Source organism: Gracilinanus agilis, chromosome 2 (assembly GCF_016433145.1).
Source record: "Gracilinanus agilis isolate LMUSP501 chromosome 2, AgileGrace, whole genome shotgun sequence".
Classification (NCBI taxonomy): Eukaryota; Metazoa; Chordata; class Mammalia; order Didelphimorphia; family Didelphidae; genus Gracilinanus; species Gracilinanus agilis.
Window position 1 is genome coordinate 507497673 of NC_058131.1, and position 17828 is coordinate 507515500.

General features: G+C 38.4%; 1 protein-coding gene across 1 annotated transcript in view; it reads left to right on the forward strand.

Moving 5' to 3' along the window:
- The window catches only part of ITPK1 (inositol-tetrakisphosphate 1-kinase), a 369408-nt gene that overhangs the window by 192174 nt on the left and 159406 nt on the right, over positions 1 to 17828 (forward strand). The window contains exon 4 of the mRNA XM_044665036.1: positions 8964 to 9089. Within this exon, the coding sequence (XP_044520971.1) occupies positions 8964 to 9089 (126 nt within the window). The remainder of the gene's footprint in view (positions 1 to 8963; positions 9090 to 17828) is intronic.

Genomic DNA, 17828 nt, shown 5'->3' on the forward strand with positions numbered 1-17828 from the left:
GGTTCCCTGAAATTGAAAAATAAGACACCTAAGGTAGAAAAAGACAATTAGGAGGCTGTGGAAGTCCTAGGAAATCTGTTAGCCCTAGGGGTTAAGGGCAAGGGAGGGAGTAGAGGATGTTTACATGTTTATGTGAAATGTGATCTGAAAACTCACTAATGCCTGATGATAATACACTTTTCACCCTTGCCAGATTGGGGGTTTGCCCTCTAAAGACACTAAACTTATAATATTCTCAGGGTTTCCAAAATACCTTCCTTTCATGAAGATGAATAAATTGCAGCATTGTGCTTGTGGCTTGTCTCCTGCTCAGCTGGTGCAAGCTCTGCATTTGTGTTCTCTAAGTTATCCTTCAAAATTGTCCCTTCAAGCTGTTAGTGTCCATAGGAAGCTTTGAGACTTACTGGGAACACATGCAATTTGATTTATCACAAAGTAAATCTCTACTAGGCATCACAATGAGTAAAATTTCCTGGCCCTTACAAATATATAAACAGAATGTATGATTAATTTTTTTTTAAACTGGGCCCATGGTTTAAATAATTATAGAGTGATACCTCCTATAATTTGTGGTTTTAGGGATTTTCCTAGGGGGCACTAAGAGAGTAAGTGATTTGTGTAAGGTCGCATAGCTAATATAGGTCAGAGGCTATACTTGACCTCACTGTTTCAGATGCCCAAGATATGCTCTGGTTGCTCTGCCATTCTGCCTCTCAGTTCTGGATGTGTGATATTAAAAATAGATTCTTCATCGTGAGTTTTATCCTGGGCTAGTCCATTTCTTAGGCTCATTTCCAAACATATGAAAAAAAATGTACCATAATCAGTGTTCTTGTATCATTTTTTCCCAGGAGATAAGAGTCTTAGGAACTGTAGAGTTAGTTTGGAGGGCCTGAGAGGTCATCCAGTCCAACCCTCTCATAAATGAAGAAACTAAGCCCCAGAGAGGTTTTGACTTGACCAGGATCACACAGTTTTTAGTAGCAGAGCTGGAATTTGGACTCATTCACTCTGATTTCTAATCCAATACTCTTTCCAATTTGTATAGAAAAGGATGCCCCTACGGGTGCTTTGTGCAGGCATTTGCAAACACTGAATGTCAAAATATCTGATTTTTACATGATTGTTTGCTTGTTGTCTCCCTCATTAGGCAGTGAGCTCCTTTACTGATGTGTGTGTGTGTGTTTTTTTGTTTGTTTTGTATCACCCAACATTAACATAGTACCTGGCACTTAGTTAGGGCTTTATTACATTAAATGAAATTTATAATATTAAAATAAGTAAAATAAGATTATAACATTAAGTACATGCTGATTTTCTTCCTTCTTTGTGTAGGGTAAAGATAAATGAGATATAATCCTTTCCCTATAGGATCAAGTAGATTCTAGATCAGAATACAGATAAATATGATGCATATTAAAAGGCTCCTGGGGAGAAGAACTTCAATTCATTTTATTGCAAGCAGACCTCCTTAGAGGCATCTAGATGACACATTGGATTGAATGTTCACAGGGTAATGTAATATCTGATCTAATATTTTTTAAGTGCCTGGAACTTAGTATTACCTTATAAATGCCATCTATATAATACTTTGTGTTACCTATTACTTATGTAAGGGGTAAATATTATATTAAAAGGTTAGGTTGCCAGGGAATTGAATAATTATCCCCAATTAAAGAATAACCTCAAGTCAAAATGACTTTTATGGAAGTTTATTTACAAAATATAGGAGAGAGTGGAAGTAGAAAGATGAGAAGAGGGTAGAATAAGAGATTTGTATTTAAGTCTGGGCTTTACTCTGGCAGGGCTCCAGAGGCCCAACCAGAGCCTAAAAGTCAGTTAACAACGGTTTTAGCCACAAGGGCTTCTCCCAATCAAGGGAGCCTCCTGGAGGCTAGTACCTCCTGAGAGGCTAAAGGAGTTAGCCTTCTTCACTCATCATGTGTAGCTCTAAGAAAGAGATTTTAGAGCAGTCTCATCAAGGTCTTAGGGTCCCAGGTCCAGCGTTCCTCCATGTCCAAGCAAGAACCAGAAGAGAGCCCTCAGCTCCCTGAGCTCTTTTTCTATAAGGGGCCTTTTTTTGCATCACTTCCTGTGCCTTCCTCTTAGTTTACATGTCCAATCACAACAGACACTTTTCTTAGGACTGCCCAGGAGGCAGTTAGTAAATTCTGATTTGTCACTCTAGCACACATGGTTTACAGACCTCCCAACTTGTGAGTTAAATGAAGATGTTTTCACCTTTGGTGATTAAATCTAAAGATGGGCAGGGTAGATTTAATCTCATTATCACATTTAATTCCTTCAAACCCTTTCATTTTTTTTTTTTAATCACCAGTGTCTTGCAAAGGGTTTTAGACATAAAAAGATATTTTCTAAATCTTTACTGTATTAACATTTCTGGGGGCAGCCAAGTAACACAATGGATAGATCAACAGGCCTGGAGTTTGGAGGAACTGGTGTCAAATCTGGCCTCAGACATTTCATAGCTTTGTCACCCTGAGAAAGTCACCAAACCTCATTTGTCTAGCCCAGTGATGGGCAAACTATGGCCTGTGGTGTTGTGAGGAAGATTAGATTAGTTAGTAAGCTGGAGCTGGGAATTCCATGAAGGAATGAAGGAGCAGGAAGAAGTGACTTGTGCTCTGAGAGGGACTCCATTAGGGGTTAGCACAAACTGTGGTGAGCCCTGGGAGATCTCAGAGTAAAGGACACCCTGCTTCCTGATTTTCCTGGGATCCTGTGTGGTGGTGGCATCTAGCAAAGAGGACAAGATCTACAGTGCAGTTCCAAGGGAAGAGGAGAAGTTTGGGATCTGGTGGACAGTGTCTCAAGCACACCCTCTCAACTTGGTACCTGAGACCACCTTGGCTCTTGGCATCCAGAGATCATTGGTGGATTACAGTGAGAACCCCAAAGGCACATCAGCCCTTAGCTGTGCTGCTCAAGCCTGGCAGGTCCAGCTGGGTCTGAGGCAGTCACCCAGAGACTCCATTACTGCCCTGCCTGCATAGATCTTTAGATTAGAGTAGGAAAATCCTCCCCTTTTGCTGTGGGTTTTGTCATTAAGTTTTAAGGTTTTAGAGTAGAAATCCCTATCCCACCTTTTAGTTGTACATAATTAAAACTAGTTAATCCCCTTTACCTTGCCTGTTTGATTCAAAGCCTCTGGCCCAGGGTGACAGTTGATCAATAGCCATTTTTGTCAGTTAGGAGCAGCTTGGCTGTGACCCCTGGTCTATCCTGGTCTGTCTCTCCTACAACCCAGTGTGTGTACCCAATGTTCTATCCTCCCTATGACATTATTCATAATCTGACAAATACAAGTAGGATGCAGTACAATGAAACTTCAAAAGACTTGCCTTAGAAACAGACTGACAGATGAGCATTTCCTTTCTTTTGTCCCCTTCTCTAAAAAGTTTGCCCATCTCAAAGGAATAATAAACTAGAGGAATGCCATGTGGAAAGACCTCCAGGAATTGATGCAGAGTGAAAGGACTAATTTTATTTATTTATTTATTTATTTTTAAGCCCTTAACTTCTGTGTATTGACTCCTAGGTGGAAGAGAGTGGTAAGGGTGGGCAATGGGGGTCAAGTGACTTGCCCAGGGTCACATAGCTGGGAAGTGTCTGAGGCCAGATTTGAACCTAGGACCTCCCATCTCTAGGCCTGACTCTCAATCCACTGAGCTACCCAGCTGCCCCCTTTGCAGAGTGAAAGGAGCAGAGCCAGAAGAACATTGTACACAGAGACCAATACACTGTGGTAAGATAGAATGTAATGGACTTATGTACTAGCAGCAATGCAATGACCCAGGACAATTCTGAGGGACTTATGGAAAAGAACACTACCCACATTCAGAGTAAGAACTACAGGAGTGGAAACAGAAGAAAAACAACTGCTTGAACACATGGGTTGAGGTGGACATGATTGGGGATGTAGACTCGAAACTACCACACCAATGCAACTATCAACAATTTGGAAATAGGTCTTGATCAATGACACATGTTAAAACCAGCAGAAATATGTATCAGCCATGGGGGAAGGGGTGGGAAGTTGGGGGGGTGAAGGGGAAAGTAAGAGCATGAATTATGTAACCATGTTAACTTTTCTAAAAAATAAATATTAATAAATATTTTTTAAAAAAAGTTTGCCCATCACTGATCTAGCCCATACCACTCTTCTGTCTTAGAAATGATACCATTTCTAAGAAGGATAAGTGCTTTAAAAAAAAAAAAAAAGATTTCTAGAAAACTGAGATTCAGAAGGTGAGAGTAACTTAAATACGCGTAAAAAAAAAGACTCTACTATCTTATTGTTGATAAAATTTTGCCTCAGAAGGAAAATTGTTTATACAAGATCACAAAGCTGATCATTTATAAAACTGGGGCTTGAACTCTTTCTCTAGTCTAGGGCATATTATCTCACATGTGAAAGTTTCTGGCGTGGATGCACCAAAATCCTGTGTCTTCCGTTACTGTGCTTTCTACTATAATATGCTGAATTTGGAAAATGAGAGAGGCAACATACTGGAGCATCAAGATAATTGGATCAGGAGTTATTGTTCTAATGCTGAATAGCCCTGGGCCTCAATTTGTGAAATATAAAATGGTACAATAAAACCTATGTGTGAAGGGTTAAATTGGGGAAGGGTGGGGAGTATGAGCAAAAGCCAGTGCAGTTTTTTAAATGCAAAACACTTAGTTTATTATTAGGAAATAGGAAGGAGGAAAGTGAAAGTAATCTTATTATAGATTATAACTATATCCAAGATCCCAATCCTAATTAAATTTTTCTAGAAAACCCTACATCTATCTGCCTCAGAGGGCAGGATCTTCTGCTAGGCTGTATCCCTGGCCTACTCTCATTACTCTATCTGATAATATAACCACTATCTGTCTAAATTATCTACCGAAGTTAATTGATAATCAATAAGGTTATTAAGGCCTTAATTCAGTTCTCTGCCTCCAACCAGAGAGATTGCTAGCAGCACAAACTCTTCCCAAGGGACCCAGAAACCAAAAGCCCTTTGCAACAGTCTGCAACTTACCAACCACACTCAGCCACACTCTTCTAATTGTCACCAATGGCAAAGCGGCACTGCAGGGGATCTTTTAATGAAAAATATTATTATTCCATTTCCTTTAAACATAAAAAAGGAGAAATTTATAAAAACTCTCTTAATATATATGAGTGGTGGCCCAGATTCATTAGGAGAACAAATACAATGGTGTTTGTGTCAAGGGATTTGCAGATCTTGAAATTTCTGTTATATCAGTTATTTATTACAAAATGAGAGAAAAGTAATTGATTTTTCAAAGCCCCATTATTACTCTATTCCACTGAAATGGTTTCTATCAGGAGATTATGTCATTGTCTTCTCAGTTCTTAGACCTTGGGTGGTGGGAATGACACTGAATTTAGCCATGCTTGGCTCCTTGTGAGACATTAATTTCTTCCTCTCTCCACAAAAATGAAGTGTTTGGATTACATAATCCTTGGGGTTCCTTCCAGTTCTCAATACTCTGATCTTGATTTCAGAGTAAGTAGAAGTACAAGCTGGAAGAATCATTTTGGGAAACCATTACGAGAGAGGAAATTAATAAATTAATGAAAAGGAAAACAAAAAAAAAACCCCAAATCTGAATTTTCACCATAGATAAATCCATTGGTGTCCCAAGTTGCTGTTCTTATGAAAGGGCTTTATTGGCATTACACAAAAAAAACACACAAAGGAAAAATGGACAACTTCCAAATCAGAAATGTTTGCCTTTTGAGGATCAGACTGGAACATAAAGAACCCTATTTCCTAACTAGCACTTGGTTGTAAGGTCTGCACTGTTCTAGAGAAATTCTAAGACTCCAAATCCAGATGGTTGAGGATACCTGTTGTCTCTCATCCTGAGGCTGCATTTGGAGATAGAAGAGGTCCTTCTGAGAGGAATATGCAGGTCTTTTAGACCTCTCAAAAGAGTACCATAAAGGTTCATTTGGAGATGTTCCTACTTAAGTGGGAATGATAAAAATAGTCCTCTCAAGGTAGATAGGTATTTCCCTGTGCCATCTAGATGATCCCTTTGTTGCCTGACCCACCTTATTTGAGCATGCTAGCCTAGGGTTCTAAAGCACTTGTTGAAGCCCATGAAGGAAGCATTTTTGCTCAGACCACTAGATCACCTGCCTCAAAGTCCTTAGAAGGTGCTATGTGATGTTTTACTTTTCTTCTCAAGCTGTAGGAATTTGTAAAGTGGGTTGGTGGGTGTTGAGAAACTGCTAAAATCAGAATGGCCATATTGAGCATCTTTCTCTTCCCTATCCAATAATAGGGAAAGGAATTATGTATGAGACCCATAATAAGTTGTCCATTCATCAGGGCCTTGATTTTTCTCATTGGTGAATGGAAAATGGGAGTAATGATACTGATAGTACCTTCTTCACAGGATTGTTGGAAAGATCAAAGGAGAGGATGTATAGAGTAGCTTGCAGTTTTTAGAGCTGGAAGGAGTCTTGACATCTAGTTCAACTCCCATATTTGACTCTGTATATGTGTGTGTGTGTGTGTGTGTGTGTGTGTGTGTGTGTGTGTGTGTGTGTTTTCTTTGCTGATCTTTCTAGTTCTACATAAATATGTAATTAACTACTATTTTATAACATTATATAGATTTATATGATATAATAACACTAGCTATTATTTGTCTACAAATGAAATAAAAGACCGAGTTTTTGTCTTCAAGAAGTTTGTTAGTGAACTAAGATGTATATAGAGAATTATAATGAATATATGATTATGGCATACTGGATGGAGAACTGGCTTTAGATCCAGAAGTCCTCAGTTCAAGCCCTCCTTATTGGTTCTGTAAGTGGGCAAATATCTCAACTTTTTAGTGCTCTAGGTAGTTCTGTTCAGTTAAGTCCTAAAGAAGGTGCTGACTTGTTTTGGTAGGAGGACTTTACTCATTTGAGTGTTCTATCAGTGAAATCAATGGTTTCGTGCAATGATGGCAAACCTTTTAGAGAAGGAGTAAGGGCTATATTCTAGCCCAAGTGCTCTGCTCCCCTCCAGCTCTACTGCCTGTGAGCCATCCACCTTATCCCCTGTGCACTCCCATTGGCTGCTGGACAGAAGGGTAGGGGATGTGAAAAAAATGTTATCAGGCTTGGTGTAGAGGGGGAAGGGAGCAGCTCCGCCTAGAAAGAAGTCCCATGCCTTTCTAGTAACAAACTCTGGTAGGGGTGGGGGAGAGGGTAGCCATATGCCCATAGAGAGCTCTGTGTTATGCAATCTTTGGCACCCATGCCATAGGTTCCACCATCACTGGTCTTGTCTTTTCTCTGCCTAATCACCTATCTAGCATCTCACTCTTTCTCTCTACTTTTATAACTACAAGATTAATTCAGACCTTCATCACCTAAATGGTGTAAGGGGGAAAGGTTTTTTTTTTTTTTTTTTTGTTCAGTATATTAAAAGATGGTCGCCAGAAGATTGAACTATTATCAATCCTCAATTAAGAATAATCTCAAGTCAAAATTGACTTTTATGGAAGTTTATTTACAATTAAAAAGAGAGAGGAAATAAGCAAATAAGAATCTAACCCAGTAGGCAGGTAATTTACTATGATCCTCTAATTAATCCAATAGATCTAATTAACCCTCAGCAGAGAGTCAGAGGGCCACAGGTGAATGAAGCAAAGCTTCATTCACAGAGTATATTAAGGAAGTTCCTTAAGAGAAGTTCAGGAAGATTCAGTCAGTCTTTAAAGTCACCACCTCCATGGATCAAAAGAGCTAGATCTCCTTCACCAATTGCCCTCTTCACCAGAAGCCCTTCTCTCTCCCTGCCCCTCCCAGGACCTTCCCTTTTAAAGGGGTCACTTATGTATCACTTTTTGTGCCTACCTCCTAATTTGCATGTTCAATCACAATAGCACTTCTCATAGTACTGCCTAGGAACAGTCAGTTGATTTCTGATTCATCACCCACTCTCATCACATCATCTCATCACATCAACCACACTGGGTTATGGACCTCCTCCCAGAATTAGAGGTGTTCTCACCTTTGGTGATTAAATCTAAAGATGGGCAGTGTAGACTTAATCTAATTATCACAATGGCCTCCTCTTTGGTTTACTTAACTTTCTTCACATTCTGTTGCATCCTCCATACTATTAGGACATCGATTTTCCTCTAATTCTGACCATGTCACTTTCCATAAATTCCACAGGCTTCCTGCCTTTCTAAAGATACAATGTAATACTCTCATTTAGCTTTTAAAAGCCCTATACAACCTAGCTCCAATCTATCTTTCCAGCCTTAAGCACTAGTTTTCCTTCTCTCCCCTCCTCTCCCCAGGGTCACCCAGCTAGGAAGTGTCTGTGGCCAATTTTGAATCTAGGACCTCCCATCTCCAAACCTGGTCTACATGTAACTTTGGTTACTTCAGCACAGTACCTCTCTTCACCCTATGGTGCTTTTTGCCCCTTTTCTCCTTTTCAAATGTTGAGAGGGGGGGGGGTAGAGGGAGGGAGAGGAGGGGAGGAGGGGGAGAAGAAGAGGGAAGGAGAGGAGAGGAGAGGGATTATCTCTCATTAGAAAGCAACACTTTTTGTAAGAAGAGATTGTTTCATTTATTCTATTTGCACTCTCACGACTTACATAGGGCCTAGTATATATTCGATAATCAGTGCTCATTTTCTTTTTAGAACCCTTACCTTCTGTCTTAGAATTAGAAGAGTGGTAAGGGCTAGGCAATTGGGGTTAAGTGACTTGCCCAGGGTCACACAGCTGGGAAGTTCTGAGTTCATACTTGAACCTAGGACGTTCCATCTCCAGGCCTATCTCTGTTCCCTGAGCCAGCTAGCTTCCCCTACTAAATGCTTATTAATTGATGTATTCAGTACCTGGCAATTGAGAACAGTCTGACTGCTTTAGAGACTGAAATATTGTCCTTTCTCTCATTCTTTTAGCTCAACCTTAGCAGACCAATTGAGGAGCAGGGCCCGCTGGATGTGATTATCCACAAATTGACTGATGTCATCTTGGAAGCCGATCAGAATGACAGCCAGTCCTTGGAGTTGGTTCACAGATTTCAGGTGGGTAGTGTCCACTGGCTAGGGAAGTCATCATTTGTTTCTTTATTCATCCATTTCCATTATTATTGTTGTTGTTGTTGTTAATAAAATATCTAGTTATTTACAGATCTGTTCTAGTACCAGGGGTGAAGTTTCAGTAGACCATGATCGCAGCCTTGATGGGGCTTGCACAGATATAACCATCATTGTGGAGTATGAAATAAAATGTGCTTAAGGCACATTTAGAGAATTATAAATAATATATTTCATGGTGCTCTGGGAAAAATCAATACTTCCCATGTGTTACCTGTGTCCACTTTAAGTTTATGTTATATAATACCTACTGGACTCTCACTGTGGCAAAGCAATCCTTTTGTTATCGTCATTTGACTCAACTGTCACCCTGTCTTCTTCCCTTTTTTACACCTTCCCTCTCCTTTTCTCTTCTTCCCTTTCAGCTGAGAACCTTGCTTTATACAACAATGTCCCAAATGTCTTTAGTGCAGCTTTAAGCTACTAAAGACTTTCAGGACAATCTTATATTTCTTAGAGGACTTTTAAGTTTTACTCTTCTAACTTCCTCCTTATCTCATGTACATTCTGCAGTTCTCTTCTATTTCATTCCTATCTCATGAGGAGGTATGTCTTTTTTATGCCTCTAGTAGATTCCCATTTTTTTCACTCATCTTTAGTTGCTCTCATTCTGGCTGTTTCCTATTGACTAAGAATGTGCCCATGTTTATGCTGTTCTCAAAAAACCCTCTTTTGGTTCATTTATTCTTGATATGTTTTGTTCTATTCCTTTCTTCTGTATTGTGGCTAAATTCTTCGATCATGGCCTTCACCTCCTTTTCTCTTAGCCTCAGCTTAATTGAAACTGGTATTCCTTAGGCTTGGCAAAGCCTTCTTACTAGATAAGCTATGGTGGGAAATTTAGAGGGTTATGGAGCTGACCCCCTCCTGGACCCATGCTGGCCCCTTGAATCTATCCTTGCTGAATTTTTTTTTATGCTATTCTTTTTTTTTAAACCCATACCTTCCATCTTAGAATTAATACTGGGCATTTTATAGGTTCCAAGGCAGAAGAGTGGTAAGGGCTAAGCATTGGGGCTCAAATGGCTTGCCCAGGGTCACACAGCTAAGAAGTGACTGAGACCAAATTTGAATCCAGGGCTTCCCATCTCTGGGCTTGACTCTCAATCCACTGAGTCACCTAGCTGTGAGTTTTCAAATAGTGTCTGGTCCTGGGTCCAGTTCTAGCATAGGGATTCTCTGTATTCTCTTTCTGACCATTTGCTATGTCCCTTTACAGTTTTCATCTTGAGAACTCTCAAAGTTGCTTCTGTTTCTATCACCTAGTCCCCTTGGTCTCTAGGCTAGATTCTATCTCCATGTCATAGATCTCTTTCTTACCTCCTTCATGGTCCTGAGATAAGATAATGTCTTACTATCATCTTTTATTAACTCTACCACTCCAGAATTGGATTTGAGACATTATTTTAGTGTTGGGAGTGTTCAACTGAGTGATTCTCCACTCTGCTATCTTGTCTCCCCCTTATTCATTTATGATCTTATCACTCTCTTACAACTACTTCAAGGTGATTCATGAATTACTTCTTAAATCTGATAGGCTTTTCTTTATCCTTGTTCTCCTTTGGAACTTTTGGCAGCGTGAAAGACTCCTTCCTCCTGGACACCATCTCTTTTTTGACTGATGGGATAGAACTTTCTCCTGGGTCTCTTTCTACCTGTCAGATTATTTCTCAGTCTCTTTTGCTAGATGTCATCAATCTCCCATCCTGTCCCTTGGTTCCCCTCTTTTCTTTTTTGTATATATTTTTGTATATTCTAGCAAAAGGAAAATTCCACTCTACCATTTGTCCTTTTGTTTTTCTTTCTTCTTCTTGTATTACCTGTCATTTCTCATGGTCTTTTGAAATCATTGATTCTTAACTATTGTTTGTTGAATTGATTATCATTGAGGCTACGCAATCAAATTTATTCCTTAGCAGGGGTTTAGGAAATATTTTGTGGAGGTGTTGGCATTTGAGTTGGAACCCTTGTAAATGCGTCCTGGAGCCTCAGGTGCCCAGAGTATGCTTAAAAAAATTGTTGTTTTAGTGTGTTCTTACAAGTTGTTGCTGGGGATGGGAGAGATCTATTTGAAATGGAAAATGATGTAAATTATAATTTATCCATAAAATTTGTTTTAAAAAGTTAATGAGAGAAATAGAAGAGTAAAAGATAAAGTTAACATTTTGAACATGGAAAGAGTCAATGTTTGATATTTTGAAGGAGGTAGTTTTATTTATTTAATTTTCTTTAGGGGAGGGGAGTGAGAATCACAAGGTCAGTTTTAGAAATGTTGATTCAATGAAAAGCTTGGCCTAAATTATGAAGATCCTTCCTGTTATTGCTGACAGCATATAATTCTTTTTTTGTTGTTGTTGTTTTTTGTTTTTTTTTTTTTTGTTCAGACTTACATTTTTCTTTAGAGTAGGGAGCTCAGTGTAAAAAATAAAATTAAAAAACAAAACAACAACAAAAAAAACACCAGCCCTCCATTTATATTGCTAGTTAGCTGTGCTCCAACCTTAATGTTAGAGAGTTGCTTGGGGCTTTTGAGAGGTTTAAATGACTTGCCCAGAGTCACATAGCCAGCAAGGGTTCTTGTCAACTCTGAAGCTTGACCAATTCTCTCTATCAATTTTACGTCCTATTGCCTTTTAAGTTACCTTACAACTCTGACTTCTGTGATTTTAGGCCTTTTCCAGTTGTTATTTTCTCTAGTCTTTGACTTTGAAAGAATCCCTACGAGATTGCCCTATTGGTCAATTGGATTCTTTTTCATTGGTTTTATTTCGGATCTCTATGTTCCCTTCCTTTGTATACTACTTGCATTGCTTCTCATTAGGGAGAAAGCTAGTACAGGGGGAAGGGTCACAGAAAAGGGAGTCAGTCAGGGATAATTTCACTGCCCTGAGGTAATGAGGATTTATCAGATCACTAGATTAGGGGAAAGCTTGATTTAGGTTGTCCTTGCCTACAGAAGCTAAATCCCCCGATTTCCACCCACCAGACCACCCTTCCTCCCAGGGCCCAATGGGGAAATCCAAGGGAAATAGCAGGATGTAAATGGAGAGGTCAGGGAGAGGTCCAAAGAAATCAGGTAAGGTCCAAAAAATGCCCCAAATGCAAAAGGCCCTTCAGTTGGTACTCCAGGGATATTTATAGACCAGCTCTAATGGTTTTCCCGTGAGCCCAGCTCCCTGGCTGGTTCAACATTCTATTTCTTTCCAACTGGCTGGGCTGCTACATTTGGTTTGCAAAAGCAAGAGCTTTTGCTACAACCCTGCATTTCAAGGTTGATACAGAAGAATAGAAATTTCAGGGATCCATTGAGACACTCCCTCTAAAAGGACAAGTGAGGGACAAGGCATTTATTTGCATGTATGTGCATAGGGGTAGACTCAGTACAAGAAGATGAGAATGGTTCCTAGTTGTAAAATAGTTGTCCCTACTTTTAAATTCAAAACATTTTCTCTGAACATATTTATAACTTAGGACACAGAGAAGGTAGTTAGTACATGAAGGAGGGAATATTACCTCTAAACTCTTAGATGAAAATTTTCTTTTCTTTTTCTCTTTAAACCTCTTGCCTTCTGCTTAGTATCAATTTTATGACAGAAGGGAGGCAAGGAAGTAGGTAATTAGAATTAAGTGACTTGCTTCAGGTCACACAGCTAGGAAATAGCTATGGTCGTACTTGAACATTGGTCCTCTCAACTCCAGAGTTGTCTCTGATGTCTTTCTTTATTCCTCCCTTCCTCTTTCCCCTTCTTACCCCCACCCCCATCTATCTGTAAGCCTCATCTTTGTCTAATTAGCCTGTCTTACATAGTAGAAAAGAGTATTGGATTTGAAATTAGAGGTGTTCAGATCCAGTAATAATTATTAGATGTATTACCTTATACAAGCATTACTTCTCTGTATCCCAGTTTTCACTGTAAAGTATCCTGTAAATGTGAAATATATTACTCTTTTTGGCCCTTATCTGTGATTTCATTAATATGATGAACTCCTGGAGAGGAAACTAACCCTACCAGTAAATATTAGCAAAAACCCGAATTAGGCAACTGATTATGGTTTGAGACTTTATTGATCTTCCTGTCATGTTTACTCAGGTATCTACCAGGAAGAAACCAGAACCTGTACAGATATCTCTCTATCTTTGCAGGCATACTGTTGCCCTTCATTGGAAAAGCTACCTCCCAACTTGGCTACTTCATACCATGGCCTTCCACTTTGGAAAATTAATCCATAGATTTTTGGAGCTCTTAGGGCTGGGCTGTCTAGATTGGAGAGTGAGTACAAACTCACTTAAATGACTATATATCTAGATACTGTTTAAAAGGTCATCTTATTTAGCTGTCATCTTATTTCCACAGGGATCAGTTTTTTCATTTGTACATTGAAGGAGATTGGATTTTATAATCTTCTGAGATCCATTACTATTCTTTCTCTTTATATACCTGATATAAAAATTTTCTTCTTTGTTATTTAATCAAATAAAAATATTTGAATTTAAAAACCAAATTATTTTATTAGCTATGAATTTTGGTTCCATAGTTTTAAAGTGTATATTAAATTTGACATGTTAGTCATAATTAATCAACTTGTCTGTGTCCACTTGGGAATTTCCTTTCATTCTCTTCTTTATAAAATGTTTCATTGATTCTTTTTTTATAATGTCTATTACTGCCATTAATAAATTGTGGATAGGTGGTGCAGTGTGTTATTTTTAAAATTGATAAAGACTGATATTATGAGGGGAATTAATATTTTAATTAAAGCCATGATGGTAAAATAAATTAGACCACGAGCCTGTAAAAATTCAAATTGCTGCCAGTCCCCATCTTGTCTACGTAGCCAAAGAGGTCGTCTCAAGCCAGACCTCTGAATTTAAGCTTCGCTATACAGTTGGTTCCCATTGTCTGAAGTTATTACGTCAGAAACTGGAAACCCATTGGATCACGGAAAATGAAGTTTCAAAGTTCCCCACATGTCCACAGGAAGTTTGTAAAATACTTTTAAATGGGACCTCCCTGAATTCCAAGTAACACATTTCCCTCGGAGATCTAGCACAAAAAAGGTTGGTCCTTTTTCTTTGTTGGATCTGTAAACATAGTCAAATTCTAAATTGCAGGAATTTGGGGGTAAAAGAAAAGGATAAAACTAGCCTCATTGATAAAAAGCCAATTTGGGGCAGTACCCTATTGGCATAAGAGTGTACATTCAAAACAAATGCATTCAATTCATTCAACTCCCCATAGTTAAAATCAACTGCACAAAATAGTTCAATTTTGATATTCATGGTCCAGTGAAGGCTCTTCAGGCATCTTCATGGTGCCTCCACCAAATAAGGTTCATTGTCTGGATTCTGTGGAGATGGCAAAATCCTATCCTGAAATTACTCTCAAAAGAATTTAAATTTTATAGTATAGATTATAAAACATACATTTCCTTCTAAGAATTATACGTTTCCCCCTGAAATTACTTCTAAAAGAGTTGAATATATATACATTTTTTACATTATCGATTTTTTTAAAAAACTTAACACACATCCCCCTGAGGAAAATTCTAAATAACACATTTCTCAGCTCAGGATGCATGGCTGAGTTATCGGGTTGTATGAAATAAATTGGCAAAAGAAATTTTAAAAAATTAAAATTCAAATAAAAGAAGGAAAAATAAACTTATAACAAGCCCTTGAATCAAGGCCCAATGAAAGTGATTTAAGCAGTTTGCAAAAACCCATTCAGGGCCAGGACTATAAAAAATTGCCATTCTCTCTATATATAAGAGAAATTAGGGGAATGTCTCTCTCTGGTCTGATTTTTCTTCACCTTCTCGGGGAATGAGCCATAAATGATAGCCAATCTTAGGTGCTTCACTAGGAATTTAAGTTAAAGGGGACTCTCGTCCTCTAAAATGTTAGAAAAGACTGGGACTCCAAAAACTCAAACCGCAGTTTCAAGCCCTTCAGTATTGGCATAGAACTTCTGCAATCCATGATCTGCATGGCTTTTTGCTCCTTGGCAGATTCTCAGTTAGTCTCCATGACCTCGTGGCTCTTTTTAACACTTCTCCTGGAATCAGACAAAGAGGCATTAAATCACAGTCCCGTGATATTTACCAATAATTGGCAGGTTACTATAGTTTCAGGTTTTTCAGGTATGCATTAATAATATAGCAAATATATTTGCATTAAGCTTATATCACTGTAAAATCAAAAAAAGATTAACACAAAATAAGAAAAAAAAGGAAAATTGATCTAATTAAAAAATTTTAAAGGAAAAGCAATAAGGAAACAATGCTTTCAAGGATTAAAAAAATGGGAAAAGAACAAATATTGCATTGGACATGTAAGGAAGAAAAATAAATAGCTTAGATCTAGTGAAGGGTTTTTCACCCAAAAATGAGATTCATTTTCTGTTAGGCCTTTGCATGAGCTATGAGTCTAAATGGGTTTTACAAATATAGCAGATTCACAATGCACATTCAAGTGAAGTACCATAATTTCTAATAATTCATTTAAAAACAATAATAAACAGCCCATTATTATAATCACTTGCTATGATGTTTAAAAAAAATCGTATGCTTGTTACAAATTTAAACCTTGGCTAAGATATTTTTTCAACAAATTCTGTTACTGCCTCCATAGCAATTGTGGGGCAGAGCCTAAAAAAAATTCTGATTAAAAAAAAAACCAAAAAACTTTCTGGGTCTAAATTATCCTCCGGAATTCTAGATCCTTCTGATAGTCTATATGTCTTAGCCTACTTTTCTAACACAAGTATACAGTAGCTCTCCTGGCTTCATGTTTAAAAAAATCCCGGGTAGGAAATTTTTATGTTTCTTCTACCCATTTAAGACAACAATTCTTTATAATAAAATATATAAAATCTTATCATTTATACAGAAGGGACTAGGATCTAAAGTAAAATTTAAAACCTTATAAAATCATAATTTAAATTCTCAAGGCATCAAAACCTCCAAGGTTGTACAGAATTATTAAGATAGAATAAAAACTTAAAAGACACGTGCTCCTATAAATCCAGTATACATGAGGCAATTTACAACTTTAAAATATGTAAGATGTTCATAAATGGTACATATAACAGCATTGTTTTGATACAGTAAAAAAATGATAACTTAATTAAATTAAGAAATACAATATGAGTACCAGATAACAAGCTATACAGTCAAAAACCTCTTTTACCAGTTCTAATAGATTGTTCATTATTTCGGAATTACAATAAAATCATAAACAGAATTAATCTAGCAGCCAAAACTTCATTATTGTAAAATGAGTCAGTGCAACAGGAAAATCAACAACTACAACAAAAAAAAAAGACAAAATTAATTCCCAAAACCAATCAGCAAAATACAGTAAGATACAGTCTCTTTAAAACAGAAATAAAACTCATTCAGTTCTGAGGTTTAAAAGTCCACCCCTTGTTCAATTCAAGGTTCTTCTAATTTAGCTCTGCTCTGAGCTTAAGGGGTTTCAAAGTTCAAAGTTCCCCTGAGCTTCAAGTTCGAAATAATCACAAGAAAGTTTGTCATTTTACTTCTGTTTGAAGAGTAAACACTGGAGCCCACGTGGAAGCGTGGGGTAGAGGCTAGAGAAAAGCTTAGGTCAGTTTTTAGAAAAACCCATGTGGAGAGATTGGAGGGGGTGGTCTAGGTCAGGCTTTAAAGAAAACATGTGGAGGGCTAGAGTGGAGTAAAAGCGTCTTTCAGGTTAAAAGTCAGTAACAAGAGAGCAGGGGGGGGCAATACTTCCCAAATCTTAAGCGACAACGGCTGAAGCAATCTCCGAAGAGGCAGCAAGTCAGGGTAGGGCAGTAGTAGAATTGCTCGGCCAGGGGTAGCTCGGAAATCTCAGGAGTTGGCAGGGAGTCAAACAGGAAAAGTGGTAGAGATCTCAGTTGGGGATCAGGAAAATCAGGAGCAGCCACAAGTCAGGGACTTAGCAAAATTTTAAGAGCAGGCCCTGGGCACTGGCCAAAAGAACTCACAGCCCAGCAGCAATTAAAACCATTGTCCCTTTTCCCTGAAAAGCAGCCTCAATGCTGGGGAGAATAGGGAAAGAAGCAAGAATCAAAAAAGCAGCTCTGAGGCTCAGAGGATGATCTGGAGGCGGTGTCTCCGAGTTGCATGGCTTGGTAGGCTATCTGAAAAATTGAGAGTCTGAAATCCTGGCTGGCTCGCCAAACTGTTATTTTTAAAAATGATAAAGGCTGATATTATGAGGGAAATTAATATTTTAATTAAAGCCATTATGGTAAAATAAATTAGACCACGCGCCTGTAAAAATTCAAATTGCCGCCAGACCCCATCTTGTCTACGTAGCCAAAGAGGTCATCTCAAGCCCGACCTCCGAATTTAAGCTGCGCTATATGTTGGTTCCCGTTGTCTGAAGTTATCACGTTAGAAACCAGAAACCCATCACAGAAAATATAGTTTCAAAGTCCCCCACATGTCCACAGGAAATTTGTAAAATACTTTTAAATGGGACCTCCCTGAATTCCAAGCAACACAAGTGGGGATCTGGAATTAAGAAGACCCATTTTCAAAATATGGCCTTAGACACAAATCATTTAATCCTACTTGCCCCCCCAATAGGGGCATGTAGGTTGTTCTGTGGATAGAAATGGAGACACAAGACGTCCTGGATTTCAAATCCAGCCTCAG